The sequence below is a fragment of the Anolis sagrei genome, chromosome 1 (genome assembly GCF_037176765.1).
Source record: "Anolis sagrei isolate rAnoSag1 chromosome 1, rAnoSag1.mat, whole genome shotgun sequence".
Taxonomy (NCBI): Eukaryota; Metazoa; Chordata; class Lepidosauria; order Squamata; family Dactyloidae; genus Anolis; species Anolis sagrei.
The window spans coordinates 283,457,304-283,481,094 of NC_090021.1; the positions used below are offsets into that span (position 1 = coordinate 283,457,304).

Genomic DNA, 23,791 nt, shown 5'->3' on the forward strand with positions numbered 1-23,791 from the left:
GGTCCCCAGGCATTTTGGTCCAGAACTCCCAGAAATCCCAGCCAGTTTACCAGCTGTTAGGATTTCTGGGAGTTGGAGGCCCAAACATCTTGGGACCCACAGGTTGAGAACCACTGGTGTAGCTAAACCCACAAAGAGTATCATTAGATAACCAGCTTAAATGCATTTACCAGTCATTCCCAGAGATTGCAAAAAATATATAGTTGCATGAATTTGTAAACAAACTGCATTTCTCATGTTTGCTCTGAAAAAGCTTTCGTATTTAAACTTAGTGTGAAACTGAATACAGGTCTTAAGTGCATACAAAGTTTCAGGATGTTATTAAAAGTTTTTTTTAAAAAAAACTGTTTGTATAACAGGCTCAAAGGGTGTTTACAATTCCTCTTGTTTGTTTTTCATATGCAAGAATAGATGTAGCATTTGTTAGTTTTTCTTGATCACACTTGAGGAAAAATCCACTTAAAATCTTGTTTTTGCCTCCTGCAGAGTTCTGGGGTTTGTAGTTGAGGCTGTTAAAGGCCCCTTCCTAAATTACAAACTCCAGAATTCTGCAGGAGACAGCAACCGGATTTTAAATTGATTTTTTTCTCTAGTGTGAAGAGGCCTATATATAGTAGCATACCAACATTTCTCTTCTTAAATAGACACTTTATTTTCTCTTGACTTTTCTTTAAAAGGGAAACATTGTCCTAGCAGCAGAATCAAAGTATGAGCAGGCCCAATGGTTAGAGTTGCTACAGGAATCTGGAAAAGTGTAAGTATGTGAACAGACATGCCATTGAGCATGTCTTTCTTTTGAAATATTGTGATGACACCACAGCTTTGAAATCACACATTGTGGTTATTATTGACACTCCATGCTAAAGTTACAGTTTGATGGTAGAGCATATGCTTTGTGTGCAAAGGTATGGTTTCAGTATTGTGACCTCATCAAGGAAGGCTGGAGAAGACTCTTCTCTAAGCCTCTGGAGAGCTACCTCCAGCAGTCAGGGTTGGTTAGTGTTTTCTGGGTCTGACAGTGTATGACTTCCCAGGATGCTGGACGATTTAAATAATTACTTTGCTTTGTCCCGGTCCCTTATAAACTTACTTGGGTCTCTTCCTCACAATACAATTATAGTACTTTAATACTACTTTAATTGCTGTGACTCCATCTGATAGCATTCTGGAAGTTGCATTTCTTCATGAGGTAGAGAGAATTCTTTCCTAGAAACCCCATAGAGTGCAACCATGGGAATTAAAGTGGTATCAAAGTGCTATAGTGGTCCTGCTAAAAAGCTAGGAAAACCAAAATTCTTCTTAAAAACATAAGTTAAAAACAATTTTAAAACTATTTGAACATAAAAAGTATGGTCGCTTACATAAGTATATGGCCCTACACAGTACATTGGTGCCTGTGGTTTGAATATTGCAATTTATCAGTGTATTTGAAGAAGTGGGTTAGAATGTATGAAAGCTCTTGCTAAAATAAATCTGTAAATTGAAAGGAGAGTCCCTGGTGGCAATTAAAATATATCCAACCATATAGCCAAAGATCATAAGATGGCTTACAATAAAAGTAATGTAATGCAATAAATGTTGAGCCCCCTAGTGGTGCAACGGGTTAAACCACTGAGCTGCTGAATTTGCAACTCAGCGGTTCAAATCTGGGGAGCGGGGGGTGAGCTCCCGCTGTTAGCTCCAGCTTCTGCCAACCCATCAGTTTGAAAACATGCAAATGTGATTAGATCAATAGGTACCACTTCAGTGGAAAGGTAACGGTGCTCCATGCAGTCATGCTGGCCACATAACCTTGGAGGTGTCTACGGACAATTCTGGCTCTTCAACTTAGAAATGGAGATGACCGCCACCCTCCAGAGTTGGACATGACTAGACTTAATGTCAAGGGGAACCTTTATCTTTACCTTAAATAGAGTCCTTCTTCTAACCCTTCTTTTCATACTGAAACAAACTAACATAACTATCTCTTTGAAGAAGACGATTCACCGTTAATCCTAGTAGATACAAATTGAGTTTTTAAATTTTTATTTCAATGGATTTCTGTTAAGAAACAGGAGTGCGATCATTTTCCAGCCTTTGCATACAGATGGTATTGACTGTTGGTCTTGAGACTTTCTCCATAGTGTGGTGCTAGTAATAAAACGAGCCCCTGATCCTTCAGCCTGCTGCAAACCATGACAAACAGACTTGGCCCAGTTCACGAGAATTCAGGCAGGGCAAGAACTAGTGAGGTTGATGGATGAAGGGGCTCTCCCAAAACAGATGGGGAACTTTCAGTGCCCTGTGGGAATAATCAGCTAAGCTGCTTAAATGTAGCTGTTTGTTTCATATCAGCAGTTTATACCCAGCTATAAAGGTTTTATTCCATCAGAGTTTACAGAACACAATTAAAAACAGCTCTCTCCTCCCAATAGGGTTTATTTTAGGTAATCCATGTGTGAATTCAAGCTAGGGAAGGAATATGACACTTGAGTGAAAATATGAGGATGGCACATTTATTGACCATCCATCAAAAGCCAACCAGCCATGAGGTATCATCACCCAGGCAGCAATCTGGCCTCACACACACTTCTGGGGGCTTCTGGTCCACTGAACAAAGTCAGATTGATTTAGGAGAGAACATACATTGGATTGTACTGTCAGTAGTGGCATGCTTGAGATATCAGCTATTCCATGTTGGCCAAGGGCTATGACAAGCACTGTATTGTTCAGTTAAAGCTTTTGCCCACAGATCTCTTAAGCTACAATTTCCATCATTTCCAGCCAACTGGGCTTCATGGAAGTTGCAGCCCAACAAATCTGGAGGCACCAAGTGGCAGGAGGCTGATTTAATCAAATCAGGGACCTGGAAGAGAGTTGTGGGTGCCTAGTTAGTTCAAAGGCTCTTTAATTTACCCTTATCTCTCTCCAAAATCCAAATTAACTTATATTTAAAGGATTTCCTTAAGAGGTGGTGATCCCTCTGAAATTACAGAGCACAGTGAATATCACAACATAGTTGACATGTGGAGCCTTCCTCAACATTGTTTGTTTTCTTGTTAATGGGGCATTTGAGAACTACCAAGAGCCAAACTAGATATGACTGGGAGGGTAGAGTCTAAATAATTTATCCTGCATTGATGACTTGTGGAATACAATCCTAAAACTCAACTCTGGACCTTAACCTTAACTATGAGCCCTGAACTGCATCATTCAAGTTTTGATCCTTAATGACTCTCTGTCAAAGAACCTCATACCACTGTAGTGTCTCCCAGCCTGGACTAGCCAGCAAAACCAATGGCGAAGGGTTATGGGAAATATATTCCAGGAAGAAGGCTAATTCTTCCCTAACCCAACTCTTGCAGGAGTGATATATCAGTTCCAGTCCTGCCACTTCTTTCTATGATCTCCCTACGTCTGCCCATCTGAGATGACTTATTATTCTTTACTTGGATTCTATTTTTTGTTACATATTAATAGAATGAGAGTTTTTGGAATTGTAGTTGTTTGGATTACAACTTTAAGAATCCCCAGCCATGAAAGGCATCGGCCTTGCTAGCTGGAGGAGTCTAGAAGTTCTAGTTTCAGAACTATCTCAGACAATGTTTGTACTCAATTCCCTTATGAACATTGGCTTCCACCTTTCCACCACTATCATGTGAACGTCAACGTGTTTGCCTATTTACAAACCAACACTGAACCGTACTAGACCTCAAGTATTTGCAAACTTGCTTACTCTGAAACCCTGATATGTAGTGTCCATACATCAAGACACAATAATTGAAGAGCACCTTTGCTGCTCAAGGAAGTTTAAAATAACTCTGAAGATTTGCTCTAGCAGTCATGCAGTTGCTTCGTTAGGTGAGAACTGGGAGGGTATGCCTGTGAAGGTCAAAGAACATTTTGAAAAATGTGGGCTCAGCAAAATAGTACCTTACACGCTGGCAATTTGCAGCAAAAACATTCATCTCCATGGAGTCATCACAAGCCCCATGAGGCAAGGAAGAAATAGAGGTACTGCAATGAAGACCTTAGATACGGGAGGTGTAATAGAAGCAGGGCTCACCACTCTGGGACTTTCAGGAAGACCCGAGTCTTTCCAGTATCAAATTAATTCAGCACAAAGCAGGGTTTTCCTGCTTTGTGTCGAAACCATTCATTTTTCCCTAAGACATCATCTGGTCGCCCCAGGGGAAAACGTGAGAGGGCACACACTTTAGATGCTGTCTGGATGTGCCTCCAGAGTGCTGACTGATTATTACGATTTGTCACACAAAAGAATGTCTGGAGTTGCAAGAACCAGAGGTTCCAGACTTTGAGTCCCCTTAAACTGAACGAGAAAATCAAAGGGACACTCTGAATTAAGGTTGGCCCTCCAGATCAACTGATTCTGCATCATGGATTGAACCATCCATTGTTTTTTTTAATTGAAAAGACAAACTTAATTTTGCCACTTTATATAATGGACACCATTTTACTGCACCATTGCATGTAATGGGACTTTAGTGTCCATGGATTTTATTTCTATGGGGAGTCCTGAAACATAGTTTTTACTGCCCTTTTACTCTATAGAGAGAAATGAAGTCCCTGTTCCATATTGGCCATTTAATGTCATAATATCCCAATCTTTAGGGATATTTAATAAGGACATTTAATATAATGCCAAGTTTTTAAAACTTTGTGGTTTTGTATGCATTACAACTGTGCCCTTGCTTTGCTTTTGATACGATAAATAAAATCCCAATCTTATCTGTTTTCATTAATAGTAGTGGAGCAGACAGGGTTGCCAACACTGACTGTTCTTCAGAGAACAAGAATTTCCCTCAGTATTTTAAATAATAAAAAGAAACTTAGGATTTGAGATATCCTCCTCACTTATCTAACATCTGCCACAAGAATTGTTCTCGCAACGCATTGAAAAACAGAAGAAACCCCATCGAAACAAAAATGGCTAACAAATTATAGAGATCATGAAAATGGACTTACTAATGCAACAACTAGCTCACAATCAAAATAGAACTAGAAAAGAGACGGACTGGTCACAGCTAACCAACTTTCTGAAACAAGAGAAGATGAAGTTTATGTTATGAATAGAACAAAGAACAATTCAACTATATGGAGCAGACAACCAACATAGGAAAGAAACAGCAAAGAAGAATCCCAACAATCCTGGCCCATGGTTTAGAGCAAGAAAGAACTGTAAATAAACGCACTGCCCCTTCCCTAACCTTCTCCTTTTTTCTCCCCCCACCCTTTTTCCCCTTCCTCTCCCTTCTTTCCCCTCCCTATCTAGTTTTCTTTTTAACTCGCAGAATAAAATCAATAAAGATATTTTTTTAAAGAAACTTAGGATTTCCAATCTTTCCATAATTCCCAGGTACTGAAGTAGGTAAGTACATAAAATTTTATAGAAGGGTATTTTTAGAGGAGTTCCATTATTATTCTTTCATGTGTTGTCATTCATGTTTGTTTTTCAGCACCTGGAGAAATGCTCAGTTGGGAGAAGCCATGATCGAGAGCCTGGAAGCTCAGGGACTCCAGCTGGCCAAGGAGAAACAGGAATATTTAGGTTGGGACAAAGAAATATGGGGCCTTCATAAATCACCTATTAGGACCACTAACATTAGGACTATTGCCCTCTTTTAGCATTGATATAGGAACATATTGCACCAATCCTTGCCCCCATTGTTGTTTTTATTGTGTGCCTGCAAGTCATTTTTGACTTACAGTAATCCCAAGGTGAACCTATCTCAGGGTTTTCTGGGACAGAGAGTGTGTGACTCATCCAAGATCACACAGTGGGTTCCCATGATCGAGCAGGGAATCGAACCCTGGTCTCCAGAGTTGTAGTTCAACACTCATACCATGCTGATGTACCATAGATGGAAACCAAGACACATGTGGCCAAGTCAAGCAGCATTGTGTTCAAGATGGCAAAATTATGAATGATTTTGCTAGGAGAGGCTATAGCAATTCGCTTTTGCTCAAGTTTACAGGAAGGAACAGGACCTCCCCCCCCCCCCAAAAAAAAAAGTAAATTGAGTACAAACTCCTTCTGCGCTTTGAACACAGTCCTCAAATGTAATAGGATGTGTAATTAATCAGGATTTTCCTTGCCAGATCAAGAAGTGGGAGAATATGTTTTCCTCAACCCTTTTTTCCCTGGCAATTAATTTCCAGACCCAATTCAAACTACTGGTTTTGTCTTGTAAAATTTTCTGCAACTTCAGCTCTCACTGGCCGATCAGGAAAACTTTGTTGAGTCAACATGGGAATTGTCCAAAAAATATGAGTAAAGATACCACTTTCTTGAATGTCTTGCATAAGGGCATTCAGGACTAGAAATTCATTTCACAGTCATTTGATTTCTTTAGCTACTGTTTGGCTGAGGAGGCCACAATCTTTCTACCTTTCAAGACCTTACTAATGAGCAGTTCATTCAGCATGTTCTAATAATAAGCCATTGGAGCCGACAAAAATAGAGCAGAGTTAATTAGCATCTCAGGAGTCCAGGCTGTTCCTAGATTCAGAGATATTCTTCTGTTTGTGATTGTAGCCTCCATATTAATTTAAAGAAGAGGAGGGGAATATTATTAGAGAAAATGATTGAGCAGGAATCTATAGACCTTTTCACAGTGTACAGCGGAATCCTAAGGTTTGCAGTATAGGGAAAGAGAGACAACATTTATATACTTTATATATTTATATATTTATATACCACCTTTCTCACCACTGGGGGAACTCAAGGCGGGTTACAACATACTAACGGCAAAAATTCAGTGCCAACCTACAGTACACAAAGAAATCATAACAACTAATTAGGGTTGCCATAAATTAGAAACAATGTGAAGGCATGCTGCTGCCACCACAATTTTAGCAGTTTCATCAGTGCATCATAAAAACCCTGATGGGAAGGTTATAAAGTTTAGCATCGTGATGAGGAAGACCAAGTTATGGTCGCCATTTTTTTCCCCTGGCAACAGATGAAGTCAAAGAAAATATTTAAATAGCCTTGGGTGCCTTCCAGTTATGTCTGATATCAACCCCCATCTGTCCCAACAAGCATGATCAATAACCAAGGATAGTTGGGAACATCTGGAGGGCACCAGGTTGGGAAAGTTTGCATTAAAACAATCTCATTATTGCACAATCTCAGATCAACATGCAGTTCAGAACAAGAAGCAATGTTGCTTTTTTCAAAGTTCATTGCAGTGTGGATTCAATGTGCTTCTGTGAGTCTTTCTGTTTTTGACTGCTATCATTTCTGTTTGTTTGTAGATAAATTGATGGAAGAGACAGAGGAGCTGTGTCTGCAAAGGGAGCAAAAAGAGGTTTGTTCATCCCATTTCCCTTCTTTTGTTTAATTCAATATATTCTTAATATTCTTAATGGCAGGACTTTTACAGAATGGCAGACAATTAGATAATGTTTGCCATCCCAACCCCATTCACGTGGGTTTGAGATGCAACCCATTGCTTTCCAAATGTGCTGGCTAAGGGATGATGGAAGGGCACCAGTTGGAGAAACCTGCTTTAGATATATTTGTGGGAATTGTGTTGTTGTGTGTCTTCAAGTCATTTTGACCCATGGCTACACTAAGGCAAATCCATCACAGAGTTTTCTTGGCAAGATTTGTTCAGAAGAGATTTGCCATTACCTTCCTTTGACACTGGGAGAGTATGACTTGGTCAAGTGCAGCCAGTGGGCTTCATGGCCAAGCAGGGATTTGTGTCCTGGACTTCAAAGTTGTTGCCCGAAGCTTAAACTATTGCACACTAAGCAAAGTCTTTTGAATAGAGCCCATTCTATTTGGAAAAAAAATACACATAACAAGTGCTTCAATTAGTGAACAAATAAATGGAAATAAATACAAGATTAATGCTGTTCTTCAAACTTTTCCCCTTTTTTATCATCTCAAATAAATCTGAACAAAATGTTTCATTTAAAAATAAACATTTTAAAAAATAAAAATAAAATTTAAATAGTTGCAACCTTCAAACAGTAACTAATGTAACTATTTTTAATTGTAGAAATTATATTCTTAATTTTTGTGATGCAAATTTTAAACATATGTCTGTTTTTATTTTTGTAAACCACTAGGAGTACTGGATTGGGACAAAGCAAGGAGGATAACAGTAGATATAAAGAGTCATGTCTGATCACCATGTTGTGTGTTTCTTGCTAGTTACAGGCACACACTGTGATTGTGTGATTGGCTTTGCCTTCTCTTTGCTTTAGTACATAATTTTCACAGACTGCAGTCATTGCATAGGGATGGTCATATGAGTTTGGTGTTGCATTCCACATTGAAAGACCTTCTGTGGAGGAATTTTTCATGATTGAAACAGTCCTGAAAGAAGTGTAAGTGAATTCTGTGGCTCCTTGGATTTTGCCTGAATTTTCTTCTTTTAAGGCTCTGGAACGTCTCAACCAAGTCTTGGAAGCAGAGAAGCAGCAATTTGAGGAAGTGGTGCAAGATTTGCGGGTGGAACAAGACCAGATTAAACGGTAATATATCCATGCCATAAAGAGCTCTCCATTATTTTTTAAAGAAATGGATCCTGCTATTGGCAGTTTAGGATAGATCTTAGGATAGATCTTTGCTTAAAATCCTTGTCTTGGAACCAGACTTGTATACATCAAAGTTTTTCTAGTGCTAAAAGAAATGGATGATGTGAATTTCTATTAGTTCTGTTTCTCTAAAGCATGGGAAAATTTCCTTCTTTCCCTCCTTCGATCACTTCCTTCGCTTACCTGTTACCTTTGTTTGCTACTTCTCTACTGCTTAAACTTGTTGTATGACCTTCAAGAAATCTCCAGTGTATGGCAACCCTAAGGTATTTCCTTGGCAAGATTCATTCAGAGAAGGTTTGCCATTCTCTCCTCTGATGCTGAGGGAATGTAATTTACCTAAGGTCATCCAGTGGGTTTCAGTGGCCAAGTCATAACTTGAATCTTTGGATTTCTGGAAGAAAGACAGCATACAAATGTAACAAGCAAATGCATAAAATAAAATAAACCCTAGTCCAATACTCAAACATCTACACCATTGGTTCCCAACCTTTGGTCTTCCAGGTGTTTTGGACTTCAACTCCCACAATTCCTAACAGCTAGAAAGTTGGCTGGGATTTCTGGGAGTTGAAGTCCAAAACACGTGGAAGACCAAAGGTTAGGATCCACTGGTGCAGACGTTTGAGTGTTGGCCTACACCATGTTGCCTCTCTTACTGTTTAAGCAGTATCTCAAAATGTTCTACTGAATTTTTACATGGTTGCAGTGCTAGAAAATTTTGAACTGAAGGAATATTTCATGTGAAAGTGAAGGGTTGCTTATTTGTGGGTTGTCAAATTCCGGGTGACAATGTGTGTTTTGGAGCCTTCTATTGTGAGAATAGCCATGCACAATGCAATACTTATAGTAGGACTATTTAGGAAGAAGGCTGAGATATTAGCTTTCAGAGGTATGTATATAAAGTAGAAATTCCTGTATCAAGGGCTTTTGAGTATACAGACCATCTTTTGCATTTCTATATGTTGTGTAGATGAGGCATGGGAATCTTCCTAGAGAAAGGCTGTAATATCAATATTCTGACAAGGTTCTGACAATATCCTTTATGTTTTTCACAGAGAGCTGGAAATGACAGCCCAGTCCCTCAAAGGAGTGGAGGAGGAAAAGACAGGGCTTCGAAATCTGACAGAGACATTGCAGAAGACACTGGAAGTACGTAGGTACCTGATTATGTTCTTGAGGACAGCATTCAGTAATTGGTTTTCTCTGAAACCTTTTAACATATAAGTGAAACCACAAAATCTTTCAGTGTGAAGTGCTCCAGTTCAGGAGTCCAGTCAGTTTGTTGTGCCTCCTTCTTGAATAATCTATTTCATCAGCACCATCAAGTTGTAGCTACATGTGCCAAAGTAATCCAGAGAGCTGTACTGCAAAGCTGCTCCAGATGCAGCATGGGATTGTCCCCAGAGTCCTCCAGTATCCAGATGTCTGGGCAGGCTGAGAGTGCAGTTGTGTTGCTTCCGCTGTTTCACCAGCCAAAAGCAATTCCCGGCAGAATCTTGATGGGGATGCAATATTCACTACTCAAAAGTGCCAGAATCAGTCCAGAACTTCCCGGAAATTGCCATCACCCTGGATTAATAGCTGGAAGCAGCACTTCTGCTGTAAAACCAGCTGTACATCATGTGGGCTCATTGCAACAGTTACATATCTATTTCATTTGGCCCAAACCAAACCCTCTTCTCTGCCCACTGAGCACACACAGTTAATACTGGGCTTATATTAAGAGTGTTTCCTTTCTTAGTTTTTCTTGCTAGTTTTTGTTTTGAGGGAAAGGTATTTATGGGAGTCTTGGGGTTCCTTTAAACCCATGGATCTTTCTCTCTTGTGCATTCATGATATTTTGATTACATGAGAATTTGCACTTGTAGAATTAATTTGTCTTTAGCGCATCTGTAGGATTAGCTTTTATATACAGCATGGGAACTGAGACCTTTAGAAGTCTTAAGAATGCAAATATTTCCTTCTGTAACCATTATGTTGTTAACTGAGGTGCCAAAATCCTTTTGACAGCCCTTGGTAGTGCTATGTATACTGAATTCTTATTGACAGTGCCATCTGCCACTGTGCCTCAAGAAGGTAAAATTCCCAGCCCAGCCTTACCTGGCTCCTTTTCTCAGTTACTTCATGTGTGAACAAACATAAAAAGAAGCCTCTCTACCATAACCAGCCTAAGAATTTTAACTTTGACTGTTTTTCATTAGTCAAAGTATACTTTTCTTCCCTTGAAATTCTAGAAATGTTTTCAAAGCTGAGCATCCTTTATTTGTTTTTCCAAACTCAGAAATATTCCAAAATCCAAAATCATCTACATGGGTCGCTTTTGGTTTCTGATGGGTCAATGTACATAAACTTTGTTTCATGCATGAAATTATTTAAAATGTTATATATAAAAAAAACTTCAGGCTTTGTGTATAAGAGGTATATGAAATATACATGAATTCCTTATTTAGACTTGGGTCCCATTGCCAAGATTTCTCATTATATACAGATATGCAAATACACATATACCTAAATCCAAAAAAATCCAAAATCCAAAACATTTCTGATCCGAAATATTTCTAATTAAGGACACCCAATGTGTACTCTATTTTGCATTTCATCATGCAAAACATTTCCTGTATGGTGTCCTTTCAAGCATTTTCAGCTTCTGTTTGGTATGATACATGAACATTTAACTGTTAAATGCAGACAAGTAGAGCCACAAAAGTGGAGTCCAGGGATCAAATGTGGCCTACCAACCACATTATACCCCTCTTTGGGAGCTACCTGAGAGATAAAAATTGGGCAACTAATTTTTTCCCCTCAATACGATAATGAAAAGCTATATTTCTGTTTCATAGGCCAGGTGTCCAAGGCAGAGAAGTCTTGCCTGGACAATGTGTTTGTTTTGAAGTGTGTTTGAAAGGGTAATCAATTCAAGGATGAGGGATGGGGAGCTGAGAGAAGAAAAAGCAATGTGGCCACTGCTTAATCTGTTTGTGTGGGCTCTAAGGAACTCTCCCTGGAAAAACAGCGGACTCTTGAAATGCTGGAAGAGAAGGAAAATCAGCTGCAGCCTATGGCCAGCCCTAGTGAGCAACCTGATGCTATGGGTTGTCTGCAGAACAGCTTACACCAAATTGAAGAAAAAATGCACCAGTTGCTGGAAGAGAAGCTCTTGGCAGAGAAAAGGTGAGAAAGCAAGAGATATTCATGTGCTCTAGATGGGCAGGGTTGCCAATTTATTGCAACTGGGGTTTGCTCTTTACTGTTAAATGCCCTATGGATGCATGCATTAGATGTGGGCCTGTGGACATTGTTCAATTATAGCTCTATTATTGCATTCTAATGGCTAGGTTTCACCCTATAGAATCTCAAGGTTGGCAATTTGGGATAGGGCATTTAAAATTCTCAGACAGGTGTAATGCCTCACCAAACTACCAATCTCAGGATTCAATTGGATGGAATCATAGCAGTTAAAAGTAGAATATTGGTGCTATAACTGTGTAGTGTGAACAGGTCACAGAATAGGGCAAAATGTGGTCAGCAGGCCACATACAATCTCTAGCATTTAATGACTTCCAGTATATTTTCAACATGTTTTATGGAGGGCTTGGGTCATGTTAGTGTCAATATTTTGCAAAAATGTTTTTCCTAAAATGTCCTGTGGGGACCAAAAATATGGTGGAAAGGCCCCTATGCCATTTAGAGACACTTTGGAGTGGAGGAAAGTTTTAGATTTTTTTTCTTGCAGAGGTGTGGCATCAGATGCAGCCATCCACAGCATCATTAGAGTCAAATGCTTCTCCGTTACCAACAGTTGCTCCTTCTTGCCCTAGATAAAATTTGGGGAAGATCTCTTTTTAATCTGCAATCAGTAGCCCTGCTTACTTGAAAACATTAGGAACTTTAGCTCAAAGAACTAAAATCTCTAAGCCTTGTTTTTAGAGTTACTGGTATATGATTTTTTTAAAAGTTGGTCGTAGGAGAACAGGGGAAGATCTAGATTAGGGGTCCTCAAACTACAGCCCACGGGTCAAAACTGGCCCCTCGGGGGCATTTATCCAGCCCGCCGGATACACTGGGTTGCCACGCCCCAAAGGGATGCCCCTCACAAGATCAGCAAGAAATTTTTAAACTTTTAATGGCAGGGAATAGAGGTGAACAGAGCCAGAAGTCTGTGGTGTGCAGAGGAGGAGTCAGGTGTCTTGAGGAAATGACACTGCCTCCTGCTTCTGCTGGGAGGGACTTCCGTTTGGTTGTTGCTAGGTAGCTGGAGGTGTAGGCATGAGGGAGTGTTGGGCACAGCTGTGAGCGATGTCTGAAGGAGGAGCAGGAGGCTGGGGAGAAGGAAGAAGCTGAGCCGGGCTCCCCATGGACCTTACAGGTGGAGCGGCACCGTCTCCACTCAGCCCTCCTGGCTTTGGCCTCCCATTGTTAAGCATTAAAAACATGTAAAAGAAAGGAAGTGAAGGACTTCTGGTCTATTTAGCTTTGAATGTGTTTTGATAGCTTTCCATTGAATGTTTAAAGCAGGCATGGGCCACCTTAGGCCCTCCTTGTGTTTTGGACTTCAACTCCCACTACTGGCTGTTAGGAATTGTGGGAGTTGAAGTCCAGAACACAAGGAGGGCCCAAGCTGGCCCATACCTGCTTTAGAGAATAGCAATTCTGTTGTAATGTTTCATATATTTGTAGATTTGAAATTGTATTGAAATGTAAGCTACTTTGGCCCCTTCCACACAGCTGTATAAAATCCACATTAAGTGGCTTATATGGCAGTGTCGACTCTGATCATGCAGTTCAAAGCAGATATTGTGGATATCTGTTTATCCCAGATTATCTGGCAGTGCAGACTCATATAATCCAGTTTAAAGCAGAAAACCTGGGATCAGATCCTGGGATATAGGGCCTATCTGGAAGGGCCCACAATCTCCTTGAGGAGACAAAACGTAGTGTATAAATAAACATAATAATAATAATTGTAGAACAGAAATCTGTTCTTGGTTTGAAAGTGTTATTTTCTGTTTAATTGTGTGGCCCTTCTGGGGTTCTCCCAAAATGAATCCTATTATGCTCCATTTTCTGAAGTATGCATATTATTGTGCATTCAGCTTTGTAATATGTAACATTGCACACATCTCTGTGTAAAATACATATTTTGGTGCCTTTAAGTACATAAACTCATCCCATACATTTCAAGTTTTTTTGCTTTAGTAGTTTTGCATGTTCTTCCTCATTAATAACTTCTGCCGCTCACAAAACTCTAACGCTAAGTCACATGTGTTCTAGCGTTCAACTGTGAAATATTGGAAGGCATGTTATTGCATCCTGGCAAACCAAAAATGATTAGGATGAAGACTAATTCTCTTTTCCTTCATTGATTTGCAGAATGAAAGAGAATGAAGAGCGTTCCCGAGCCCTGGAGGAAGAGCGGGAATTTTATTCTTCTCAGTCACGAGCCTTGCAGAATTCACTCTCAGAGCTGACAGCTGAGAAGCAGAAGACTGAGAGAGACCTCAAGGTGATGTTAGCAGAGAATGAGATGCCAAACTGCCTTTCATATTGAGCTTAGAAAACCAACCTAGCACTCCTTCCTAAGCAACTTGTCTAAATTCAACCTCTCTTCTGCTACTTCCCCAAGAGCTGAACATAGTCTATATTTTAAATTATATAATTTATTTATAAAGAGAAGAATTTCACAATAAAAGTAATAGAGCAAGAAAGTAATGTCATCCGTAGAGAATCAATAATTTAGGTAAGCTTCCAAATATATCGCAAATGAAGCTTATCTTTCCTCAGAGGCATCACACATTTCCAGTTGCACTGTTTGTAATGAGAATTTTCTCAGACTTTAATATGTTAATTCCACTTAATTGCAAATCCCTCTAATTATCCAATAATAAAACTAGGTGATTTTTAGTGATGTTTGTTTACATACTTCATTTTCCCATTGGAATGCAAATATTAAGGTAAAATAAAATAGATATAGATATATTTAGAAAACAAACAAAAAATTATCATCATAATAATCAGCTGATGAATAAAAATAACAGCATAGTTTTATAATCATGCCAAAAGCTTGGAAAAACTCAAACAATTTTAATTGACGCTATCATCATACTAGAGAAAAAATCCACCCAAAATCTGGTTTCTGCCTCCTGCAGAATTCTTGGATTTATAGTTTAATGAGGCTGTTAAAGGCTCCTCCCGAAACGACAAACCCCAGAATTCTGCAGGGGACAGAAACCTGATTTTAAGCAGATTTTTTCTCTATGTGATGAGGCCACAGTAAAAAATAGACTTGAGGCAAGAAGTTTAGGATGGGCACTTTTACCAAAGTCATTTTGTGTCTGGTAGAAAACAACAAAATGCACACAAGACAATAAAGAGCAAGGTCCTTGTTATCTTTGTGCCCTTGGACAACAAAAGAATAGCACTATAACCACCATGTCCTATGGAGTCCTGGGTTTTGTAGCTTGGTGATGAACTAGAGCTCTTTGGCAGAAGGGTCTTCATATCCCTCCCAAAAATGCGAATCCTAAGATGGCAGTTGAAGTGGAATCACGGTGCCGTCGTGGCATAATGTAAAAGAGTCCTTGATATTGTGGTCATTTTCTAGTTTTGTTGGTTGGTTTTTGAACAGTCCTCTCTCCTTCCTCCTTAGGCAGAGGTAAAGGTGCGGATGGACCTAGAGAAACGCTTGCGAGAGGCTGAGGAAGCCCTCCAGAGTCTGGAGCAAGGCCTGAATTGTAAGCACCGGAACAAAGAAAAGGAGGAAAAAATGAAAGCAGATGTCAGCAATCTGAAAAGTAAGTGAGCAACAGGACTAACCTTTGCCATCTTTTAGATGGGCTTTTAATCTACTGAATGTTTAAATTGTGCTTTATAGTCTATTTATTATGCATATTGCGGGTTTCTAATTTTTTAAAATAATTTTCATTAGATGTGTTGTGGTTTGTTGATGATGTTTATATTCTATGGTTATGTAATATTTTTTGTCTGCGTGTTATTTGACGCTTTGAGTCCTGTTTTGGGAGAAAAGCAGTATAGATATAAACAAAATAAAGAAATAATATTTCAAACTACTGGGTAGTAGATTCCACAGCTGGTGCCATGATCTTGAAAGAGGAGTGAGACTCACCCAGTCTTCCCAAACTGGCATGTTTTTGGTTACTTTCAGCTGTAGCTGTCATCATGACCCACCAGAATGACAATTGATGGTGCTGGTAGGGGATAGTGGGAATTACATTCAGTATCCTTTAAAGCAGTGGTTCTCAACCTGTGGGTCCCCAGGTGTTTTGACCTACAAACTCCCAGAAATCCCAGATAGTTTACCAGCTGTTAGGATTTCTGGGAGTTGAAGGCCAAAACATCTGGGGACCCGCAGGTTAAGAACCACTGCTTTAAAGTTTCCTAAAGTAGAAAGGTTGACTGAACCAGACAGACCTAACAAACCCCAGCCAGGATGGTATACTCTGAGACTGAAGAGATGTTGAGCATTCCTTCAGCAGTTTACCAATTTGTAAAGCACAGCACAATATATCCTAACAAACAAGTGAGAGTGGGGGAAGTGTATGTGTGAACATTATAACTGAAGGCCAAGCTAGTGACATGAAATACATCTTTGCACTTCTAACTTGCATTTCTATTAAAGAAGCAATTTGCTGATGCCTGGATATACAGTGATTGTTCTTGTGAATGGATTGGATGAGGAAGGGGAAATTTACTGTTTCCCTCTGTTGCTTTGTTCTTCATGAAAACAGCTCTCTTGTAGCCTCAACGTGCATTGGAAGAGAAGTTCTAGTTGGCACATCCATATTTAGTATTTAATCTTTTTAGGGCTCAAGAATCTATTTTTTCACACAAATTAGATTTTTGGAATACATGTGCAGTGACCTTCCTGACGGTTTGGGGAACGACTCCTTTCTGTTGACAGTGCTTCATGGGATAATGGAGTTATATGCCAAATTGTCTATAGGGCCAAATGTTCACCTCTCCTGCCATAGGTTCAGTGTGACAAAAGAAAATACTGTGCATATGCTTGGAGGAACACTTTCATTATTTCACATATTCTAAGCATATTTTCTATGTTGAGATGAGAAAACTGATTCATAAGCTTCATGAAGTCCCCGATAGCTAAACCCCAGTCTCCTTAGGATATTCCCCAATGCCATAAACATCCCCCTTGGGTTATTTTTTCCCTTCCAAATGGTCAGAAATGAGTTGCATCCACCACAAAACAGTGGATTTCCCCTCTCCAATCTCCAAACAAAATGGGATGCCCATCATGTCACTTCTGGGTTTGTCTTTGGTCCAGAGAGATGACCTGGAGAAAAATGAAAATTTGCCCCCAAGTCTGACTCATTTACCTACACTGCTCTTTCTAAAGCTGAATGCTGCTAAAAACTCTGCTCTGATTCCTATCCCTACATGCCCCCCCCCCCCCAAAAAATGCCAAAATTATCTTATGAGTGATTTAAGTAAGTAGAATTTGAGACAAGAACAAAGAGTACCTCCTTCACTGCCTTGGGGAATTTCTGTCCCCAAAACCTCTTAGAGGCAATTACTGAATAACCATGACATTCTCTTAACTGAGAATAATTTGTAAAAATTCAATATGTATTCTCCTATTTTATCTCCCCGTTTTCTTATGGGTATAAGATTCTGAGGGAAAAAATAGACATTATAACAATGCTTAAGAAGCCAACATTGTTGCCCCAAATGTATCCCAGAGGAGGAAGGGCCCATGTTCTATGATATCATAAATCAAAGTTAAATTCCCACAGCAAAGTTTTGAGCCCCTGGTGATTCAATGGGTTAAACCCTTGTGCTGACAGAGCAGTTCGAATCAGGGGAGAGTGGGTTGAGCTCCCTCTGTTAGTTCCAGCTTCCCATGCAGGGACATGAGAGAAGCCTCCCACAAGGATGATAAAACATCAAAAACATCCAGGCATCCCCTGGGAAATGTCCTTGCAGACAGCCAATACTCTCACACCAGAAGCTACTTGCAGTTTCTCAAGTAATTCCTGACATGGGAAAGAAAAAGCAACATTTGAAGATAGTTGGAATAAAAATCTCAAAATACAGAGCATTTAGAATTACAGTTTAGTCACCCAAAGAAAATGAGCAGGCCAAATTATCAAGGGAATGTAGCTATGCCATTGTTGCCCCAAATGTATCCAGGTGTGAACAATTTTCAGAGTGTATTGTCGAAGGCTTTCAGAATCTCAGAGTCTCATTCATTACAATGACAGAAATGTGTGGATTGAAGGAATTCTCATCTGGGTGGTCAGTGCCATCCTATGGCTCTTTCCCATTGCTATACCCACCACCTGGTGTCCTCCAGATTAACCATGTCTCCTCTGGGTGCCATCTCCCTGCAGAATTCTTTGAGGAGTGCATCCGCAATGCCGAGTTGGAAGCCAAGATGCCCGTCATTATGAAAAACTCTGTGTATCTCCACAAGGCTGCCACCCGCAGGATAAAAAGCTGCCGATTTCACCGCAGGAGATCCAGCAATTCATGGAATGACTGTAAGTACTGAGAAAAATAAATCTTAATTTACAGGAGATTGAGCAAACAGCTCAAAGTCACTCAGTGAGTTTCATGGCTCAGTGATTGACTAGAATCTTGATTTAGTCCAGGGAATCAAAATGTGGTTTCCAAGTTCCCTTCTAACACTCTAGCCCCATTACATCTGGCCTGAGAAGGGATTCTTCTGAGCCCCAGGCTTCTCTCCACATAGTTATTTGTCCTGAAGGTGATTATAATTGGGGGAGGGGGGAGGTGTGGTGGTAGTGCTGGGGGAATTAACAAGATGTGCATGGCCTACGGGCTTTCTATTTACTTATTTATAATCTTCCCTCACACAATATCCAGAGTGCTCGAAGTGCTTTGGAGCAGTAAAATACCCAATTACAACATCTCCCAAATCCCATGGATCCCTTTTCATATCCAGGTATTCCACATGTTTGGTATGCAAGAGGGAATTGCAAGATCATGGATGGTATTTTAAAGATATATATATATATATATATATATATATATATATATATATATCTGTAAGAGTTGGTTCTTCATGTCCAAAGAAGGTTAACAGCGATGGGTTGAAAACCAAGCTTTATGAGGGAATGCAACAGTTTAACCTGGAGGAGAAAATATTTTAAGTTGATGTCATAGCCACCCTCCTGTGTTTGAAAGGCTGTCGAGGAGAAGATTAAAAAGTGTGCTCTGCTCTTCCAGAAGACCACAGTCACTGGGTTCAAATGATAAAAAAGAATGTTTTATTTAACTAATTTAATTGACAGTAAGAGCTCCTTTTACAGTGGTGTATGCTAACTCAGAGAGTGTTAGATTCTTCTTCTTTGGAGGGTTTTTAAAGTTGGATGGCGATCTGTCAAGGAAGCTTTAGGTGCAGATATCCTGCATAGGGCTGGACTTGATGAACTCTACAATTCTATTATTTTTATGTGCCAACACAATGATAGGATCAGCCCTGGGTGTAAATTCAAGTAATGTTGAAAAAGACTATCCAACACACCCAGATTTCAGTAGGGAAACATGGGTGTGGGGTCAGTTCTGGTGGGTTAATATGCTTGTGTACATTGGTTTTTGTTCCACTATATTTGCACAGAAGTCTGTATATTGTGAGGCCTCAGGCACAAAGCACCATTTTTGTACAATGTAATTTCTTTGTAACATAGCATAATGGCCTCTTACATCTGCTGCTCATATTTAGGCTTAAGTCTGGTGCAGAACTCCAGCTACCATTGTGTGTTGTTTTGTTTTCAGTGCGCCAGTCACAATCATTCATGTACTCAGAGGCTGAAAATATTGAAGATCTGAAGCTAGCTGCCAAAAAGTTGAGTGAGGACCAGCACTTCCGGGAAACCATCTATAAAATCATGATTTCACATCAAGATTCCTCCTTGGGCAACAAAAAGTGAACCTTTCCTTCTCTTGCTCACATGGAGAATCTAACCTCAGCTTGCAATCGTTCCACTCTGTAAAGGCCAAATGACTGTCTATGCTTGGAAGCAGAGGTGCACCCTTTCTGTGTAGCAAGCAGTGAATGAATCATTTCTCACCGGGGAGGGTTGTGGTTCAGCTACTATTTCCAAGTGAAGATGAGCTGTTTCTCCTGGCACATGAGGTTGCACTACCATCACATCAGCTAATTCTACTCCCATTTAGATCTGCTTTGGCAGAATTCTTCGAGGTTAAGGTGAATGTAAGCCACCTAGTTGGCTGAGATCACTCTTCCCCAACTCAGTACTCTCCGGATGTGTTGGATAACAATTCCCATCATCCACAAAGAGAAGAGATCAGATTGAGAGAGAGGCTGATTTTAGAAAATGCCCAACTTCTTTTAGAACAGATGCAGATATAGATGCTACTGATAATTAATAATTCTCTATGGCAGATAACAAACTATACAAGATGCAAGTTATATTCTTATGCTGCTTTCATCTGTACATTAAATAGACTGCTATTCAGGTGACTATTTGAGGAATAGCTAGCTGTATAAATCTAAGTTTGGTTTCAAAATCCATGTACATGTCACAAATATGTGCAATGAATGTATTATTATTTTATACTCCCTATTTTCTCTGAGTGGTAACAACACTCTTTCAAAAAGCCAATTTCTCATGGAGGATTTATGGCTTATTAATAGTGTTTGCTAAGAAATATGCAAACTGAGCAGAGTAGGAGGGAGTACATTAAGATAGTGCAACATGTGAGAGGTTTCTTTTTTAAAAAACAACAGTATGCATTTCACAGTTGCCAGATGAAACATAGGATAGAGAAACTGTTCCTTTAATGGTTGTGTAGAAGAGGGAATTTGGCAGAGATAAACAATTATTAGACGGATGGGAGCCCCTTCCCTCACTGCATCTAACAATTCTAATGCTCTTGGAGTTTTGCCCAAAGCTCTGTCTTTGCCCAAGGCAAAACCTTCATTGTTTATTAACTACCTACATTTGAGTACTTCTTTTTATTGCCCTCACAACACTTCTCCTTACTGAAAAGTTACACCTAAGACTGGCAGGTTCTTCAAAGCATTTGGGGGACGCAACTACCCATTAACCAACTTATCCAAAAATTGAGGTCATGGCCTGGGAACACAGCAAAAGAAAAGAATAAAGAGAAGAAACTTCCCCCTTTTCCTTTAAACATGCAGCCATTTTCCCCAAAAGCATGGCTTAACTCCAAAACCAGGTGCATGCTTTTTACTTGTTTCAAAACCAGTGCTTGTTTAAATTAAGGTGGGGTTTCTTTTGCCATCAACCAGTTTGAGTACTGGGATAAGATCAGCAAATACCACCCTGATGGCAATGTTTTCCCTGACTCTCAGAAGTTATTCATCCCTGGATTTGGTGTGTGATCCTCTCTTCACTCAATGCAGATGGGTGTCATTTCTTAACAAAGCCTTGCCCTTTGACTGACCTACTCCCCAAGCAATATAGCAAACTAATAATGATGATATCTAGCTAAACTGTTCTGTGTCTTTCCTGCTTTAACTGTTTTAAGGGACATATTCAAAAGAACCAGAACAGAGACATAAAGTTGCAGGCCTGGATGTGATCAAATTCAAATAAGTATTGCATTACAGTAATGCTAAATACCCTAGAGGTGCCACATTTGTGTCTGATCTTGGAGGTTAAGCAGGGTCACCTCTGGCTAGTGTGTGGATGAGAGGCTACCAATGAATGCCAGGAGCTGAAGGCTACATTTCAGAAGAAGGAACAGCAAAACCACTTCTGAGTGTTCTCACCCATGAAAACCATATGAAAACCATATATCACCATATGTTGATTAGCAGTGTGTGCTAACTGCCTGTGGTCCTTTAAACTTTGAATATATTATTGTTCAGGAAACACACAGCTTTGAAAAGCTCCCTTAGATATGTACTCTTCAAGGCCTTTTTGTAGACTAGTGCAGCATAATGGTCAGTGGAAAATTGCACAGCTGCTGATCTCAATTTAATTTTGCACTCATATTATTGATATCAGTGTACAGAAACAAAAACGATTCTGGAACAGCTTACCTGTCCAAACGTATCTCCCTTTATGAACCAGTTTGAGCATGAAGATCTGCCGGGGAGGTCCTGCTCTTAGTCCCACCGCCTTCACAGGTGCAACTGGTGATGACAGGGCCTTCTCAGTGGTGACCTCTCAGCTGTGGTACTCCCTCCCCTGTGAGATCAGATTGGTCTCCTCTCTCCTGGTATTTAGGAAAATAGTTAATACCTGGCTATGTAAACAGGTGTTTTGCGAGTGACAGGATTGCAGTATAACATTCTATCATAGTACAAATATAAATGAAGCAGCTGAATGCTGACTATGGGATTGGTGCAATGTTCAATATATTTTATGATGCTTTAATATGTTTAATATGTTTTAATGGTTTTATTCATATTTATATGTTTATTGATATTTAGTTAATTATGTTAAGTATTTTTATGTATTATGCAGTATTGAATTTTGCCTAACTGTAAGCTGCTCTGAGTCCCCCTCAGGGAGAGACAGAGCAGAATAGAAATAAAGTAAACAAATAATAAATAAATAACATAGACCATCACAATACAATTGTGTAGATAGTCAACAGGATGAGGAACTTCAGTAACGGAATAATAATAATAAACTTTATTTATACCCCGCCACCATCTCCCCAATGGGGACTCGGGGCAGCTAACATGATGCCAAGCCCTTTTAAAAATACAATACAACACAGTAAAATACAGAATACAAAAAATAAAATGCATCAGAAAATAAATTACAATAACAAAATAAAATACAATACAATAACAAAACACAATAAAAATAAAATAATAAAGCAAATCCACACAATATAAACTAGAACAGGATGGGCAGGGCAAATGAACAAGATAAAATGATAAAACCCTGGGTGAGGTAGGAATAGAAAATATGTAAACGATGGGAGCCCAAGAAGATAAAACAGTGGGGAAAGGCTTTTCATATAGCATGGGGGAAAGGGCATCATAGGGGCAACACTATAGATGGGGCAACAAAATGGGATTGATGGTCACTCTCCAAAGGCACATCAGAAGAGCCAAGTTTTCAGATTTTTCTTGACGCCTGCTAAATACATCAGTATTTCTTTGATTTCTTGTTTGCATCATCTTAACAAAAGAAATAGAAATAAGTATTGGTTAGCAGTCATGGGCATGTAATTTGAGGAACATTGGCTCCCTCTAGTGACACTCCATAAGTAGAACACTGCCTTCAGTCCTTTTGAGATACAAATGCAGAGCCAGTATGCTGGTTTGGTCAGGATCTGAATCCCATCCAGCCATGGAATCACACTGGGTGACCTGGAGCAAGTTACACTCTCTCTGCCTCAGAGGGAGGTAAAGACAAACCCCCTCTGAACAAATCTTGCCCAGGAAACGTCACAAAAATGCTTGATGACACACAACAACAAAGGCAATAACACAATGCAAATAGATTGTAGACGTAAAGGATGCCTCATCATCTCTCCATGAAAACAAATGATACTTTGAATGGATAGGAGAAGCTCCTTTTTTTCTCCCATCTTAGCTTTACCCATTGAATTGTTGTAGGGTTTTTTGGGCTATATTTCGCCTGCATCTATTGCAAGCATCCTCAGAGGCCATATAGCCCGAAAAATCTACAACAACCCAGTGATTCCGGCCATGAAAGCCTTCGACAATACATTTTTACCCACTGAACTGCCAGAGGGGCTCTTTTCATTGTCAGTGCAAACCTTGACACAATCATGTCATCAACAGTTTATTTAGTGAGTGATGTGGGTGTTCATGCAAATTAGACAAATAATAACACCTTTGTTAAAAAAAAGCAATACTACACCTCTCTTGCTATCGATAGGGCCAGGCAACTTGAAAGGATATTGGGATTGATTTAGCTTATTACAGACTTCTACCACCTTCCAGTATCCTTCAAAGAAGCCTGGTAGTAAATGGGAGAAGCACTGAATTATAAGGTCTGTGAGTGAGGAAGGAGGTCCACATGTGCAGAGCATTTCATAACACAAATTAAGCTCATTAAAGTTTCATTGCCTGCTTCCATGGCAGGTCAATACATTCCTTAACACTTCAGTAGAACTGGGCTCGTATAGGGTCATGCCTTTCTTGCTGTTGGAGGCAGAGCAGCAAAATTCACCACTTCAAGTCAAGCAACATTGTGTCTAGGCCTGTCATTTTGGTACCCCAGGCAGCAAATCTCACCATCACATCTCTTCCTCTCTGGCAGTAATT

At 39.7% G+C, this 23,791-nt stretch overlaps 1 protein-coding gene across 1 annotated transcript in view; it reads left to right on the forward strand.

The window, feature by feature from the left end:
• The window catches only part of PLEKHD1 (pleckstrin homology and coiled-coil domain containing D1), a 39,898-nt gene extending 17,564 nt beyond the window's left edge, over nucleotides 1-22,334 (forward strand). Inside the window, exons 4-13 of the mRNA XM_060762010.2 lie at nucleotides 678-754; nucleotides 5,457-5,548; nucleotides 7,258-7,310; nucleotides 8,393-8,487; nucleotides 9,606-9,699; nucleotides 11,543-11,721; nucleotides 13,921-14,053; nucleotides 15,197-15,341; nucleotides 17,916-18,065; nucleotides 19,324-22,334. Coding sequence (XP_060617993.2) covers nucleotides 678-754; nucleotides 5,457-5,548; nucleotides 7,258-7,310; nucleotides 8,393-8,487; nucleotides 9,606-9,699; nucleotides 11,543-11,721; nucleotides 13,921-14,053; nucleotides 15,197-15,341; nucleotides 17,916-18,065; nucleotides 19,324-19,478 — 1,173 coding nt within the window. The 3' untranslated portion in view covers nucleotides 19,479-22,334. The remainder of the gene's footprint in view (nucleotides 1-677; nucleotides 755-5,456; nucleotides 5,549-7,257; nucleotides 7,311-8,392; nucleotides 8,488-9,605; nucleotides 9,700-11,542; nucleotides 11,722-13,920; nucleotides 14,054-15,196; nucleotides 15,342-17,915; nucleotides 18,066-19,323) is intronic.
• The last annotated feature ends 1,457 nt before the right edge of the window (nucleotides 22,335-23,791 follow it).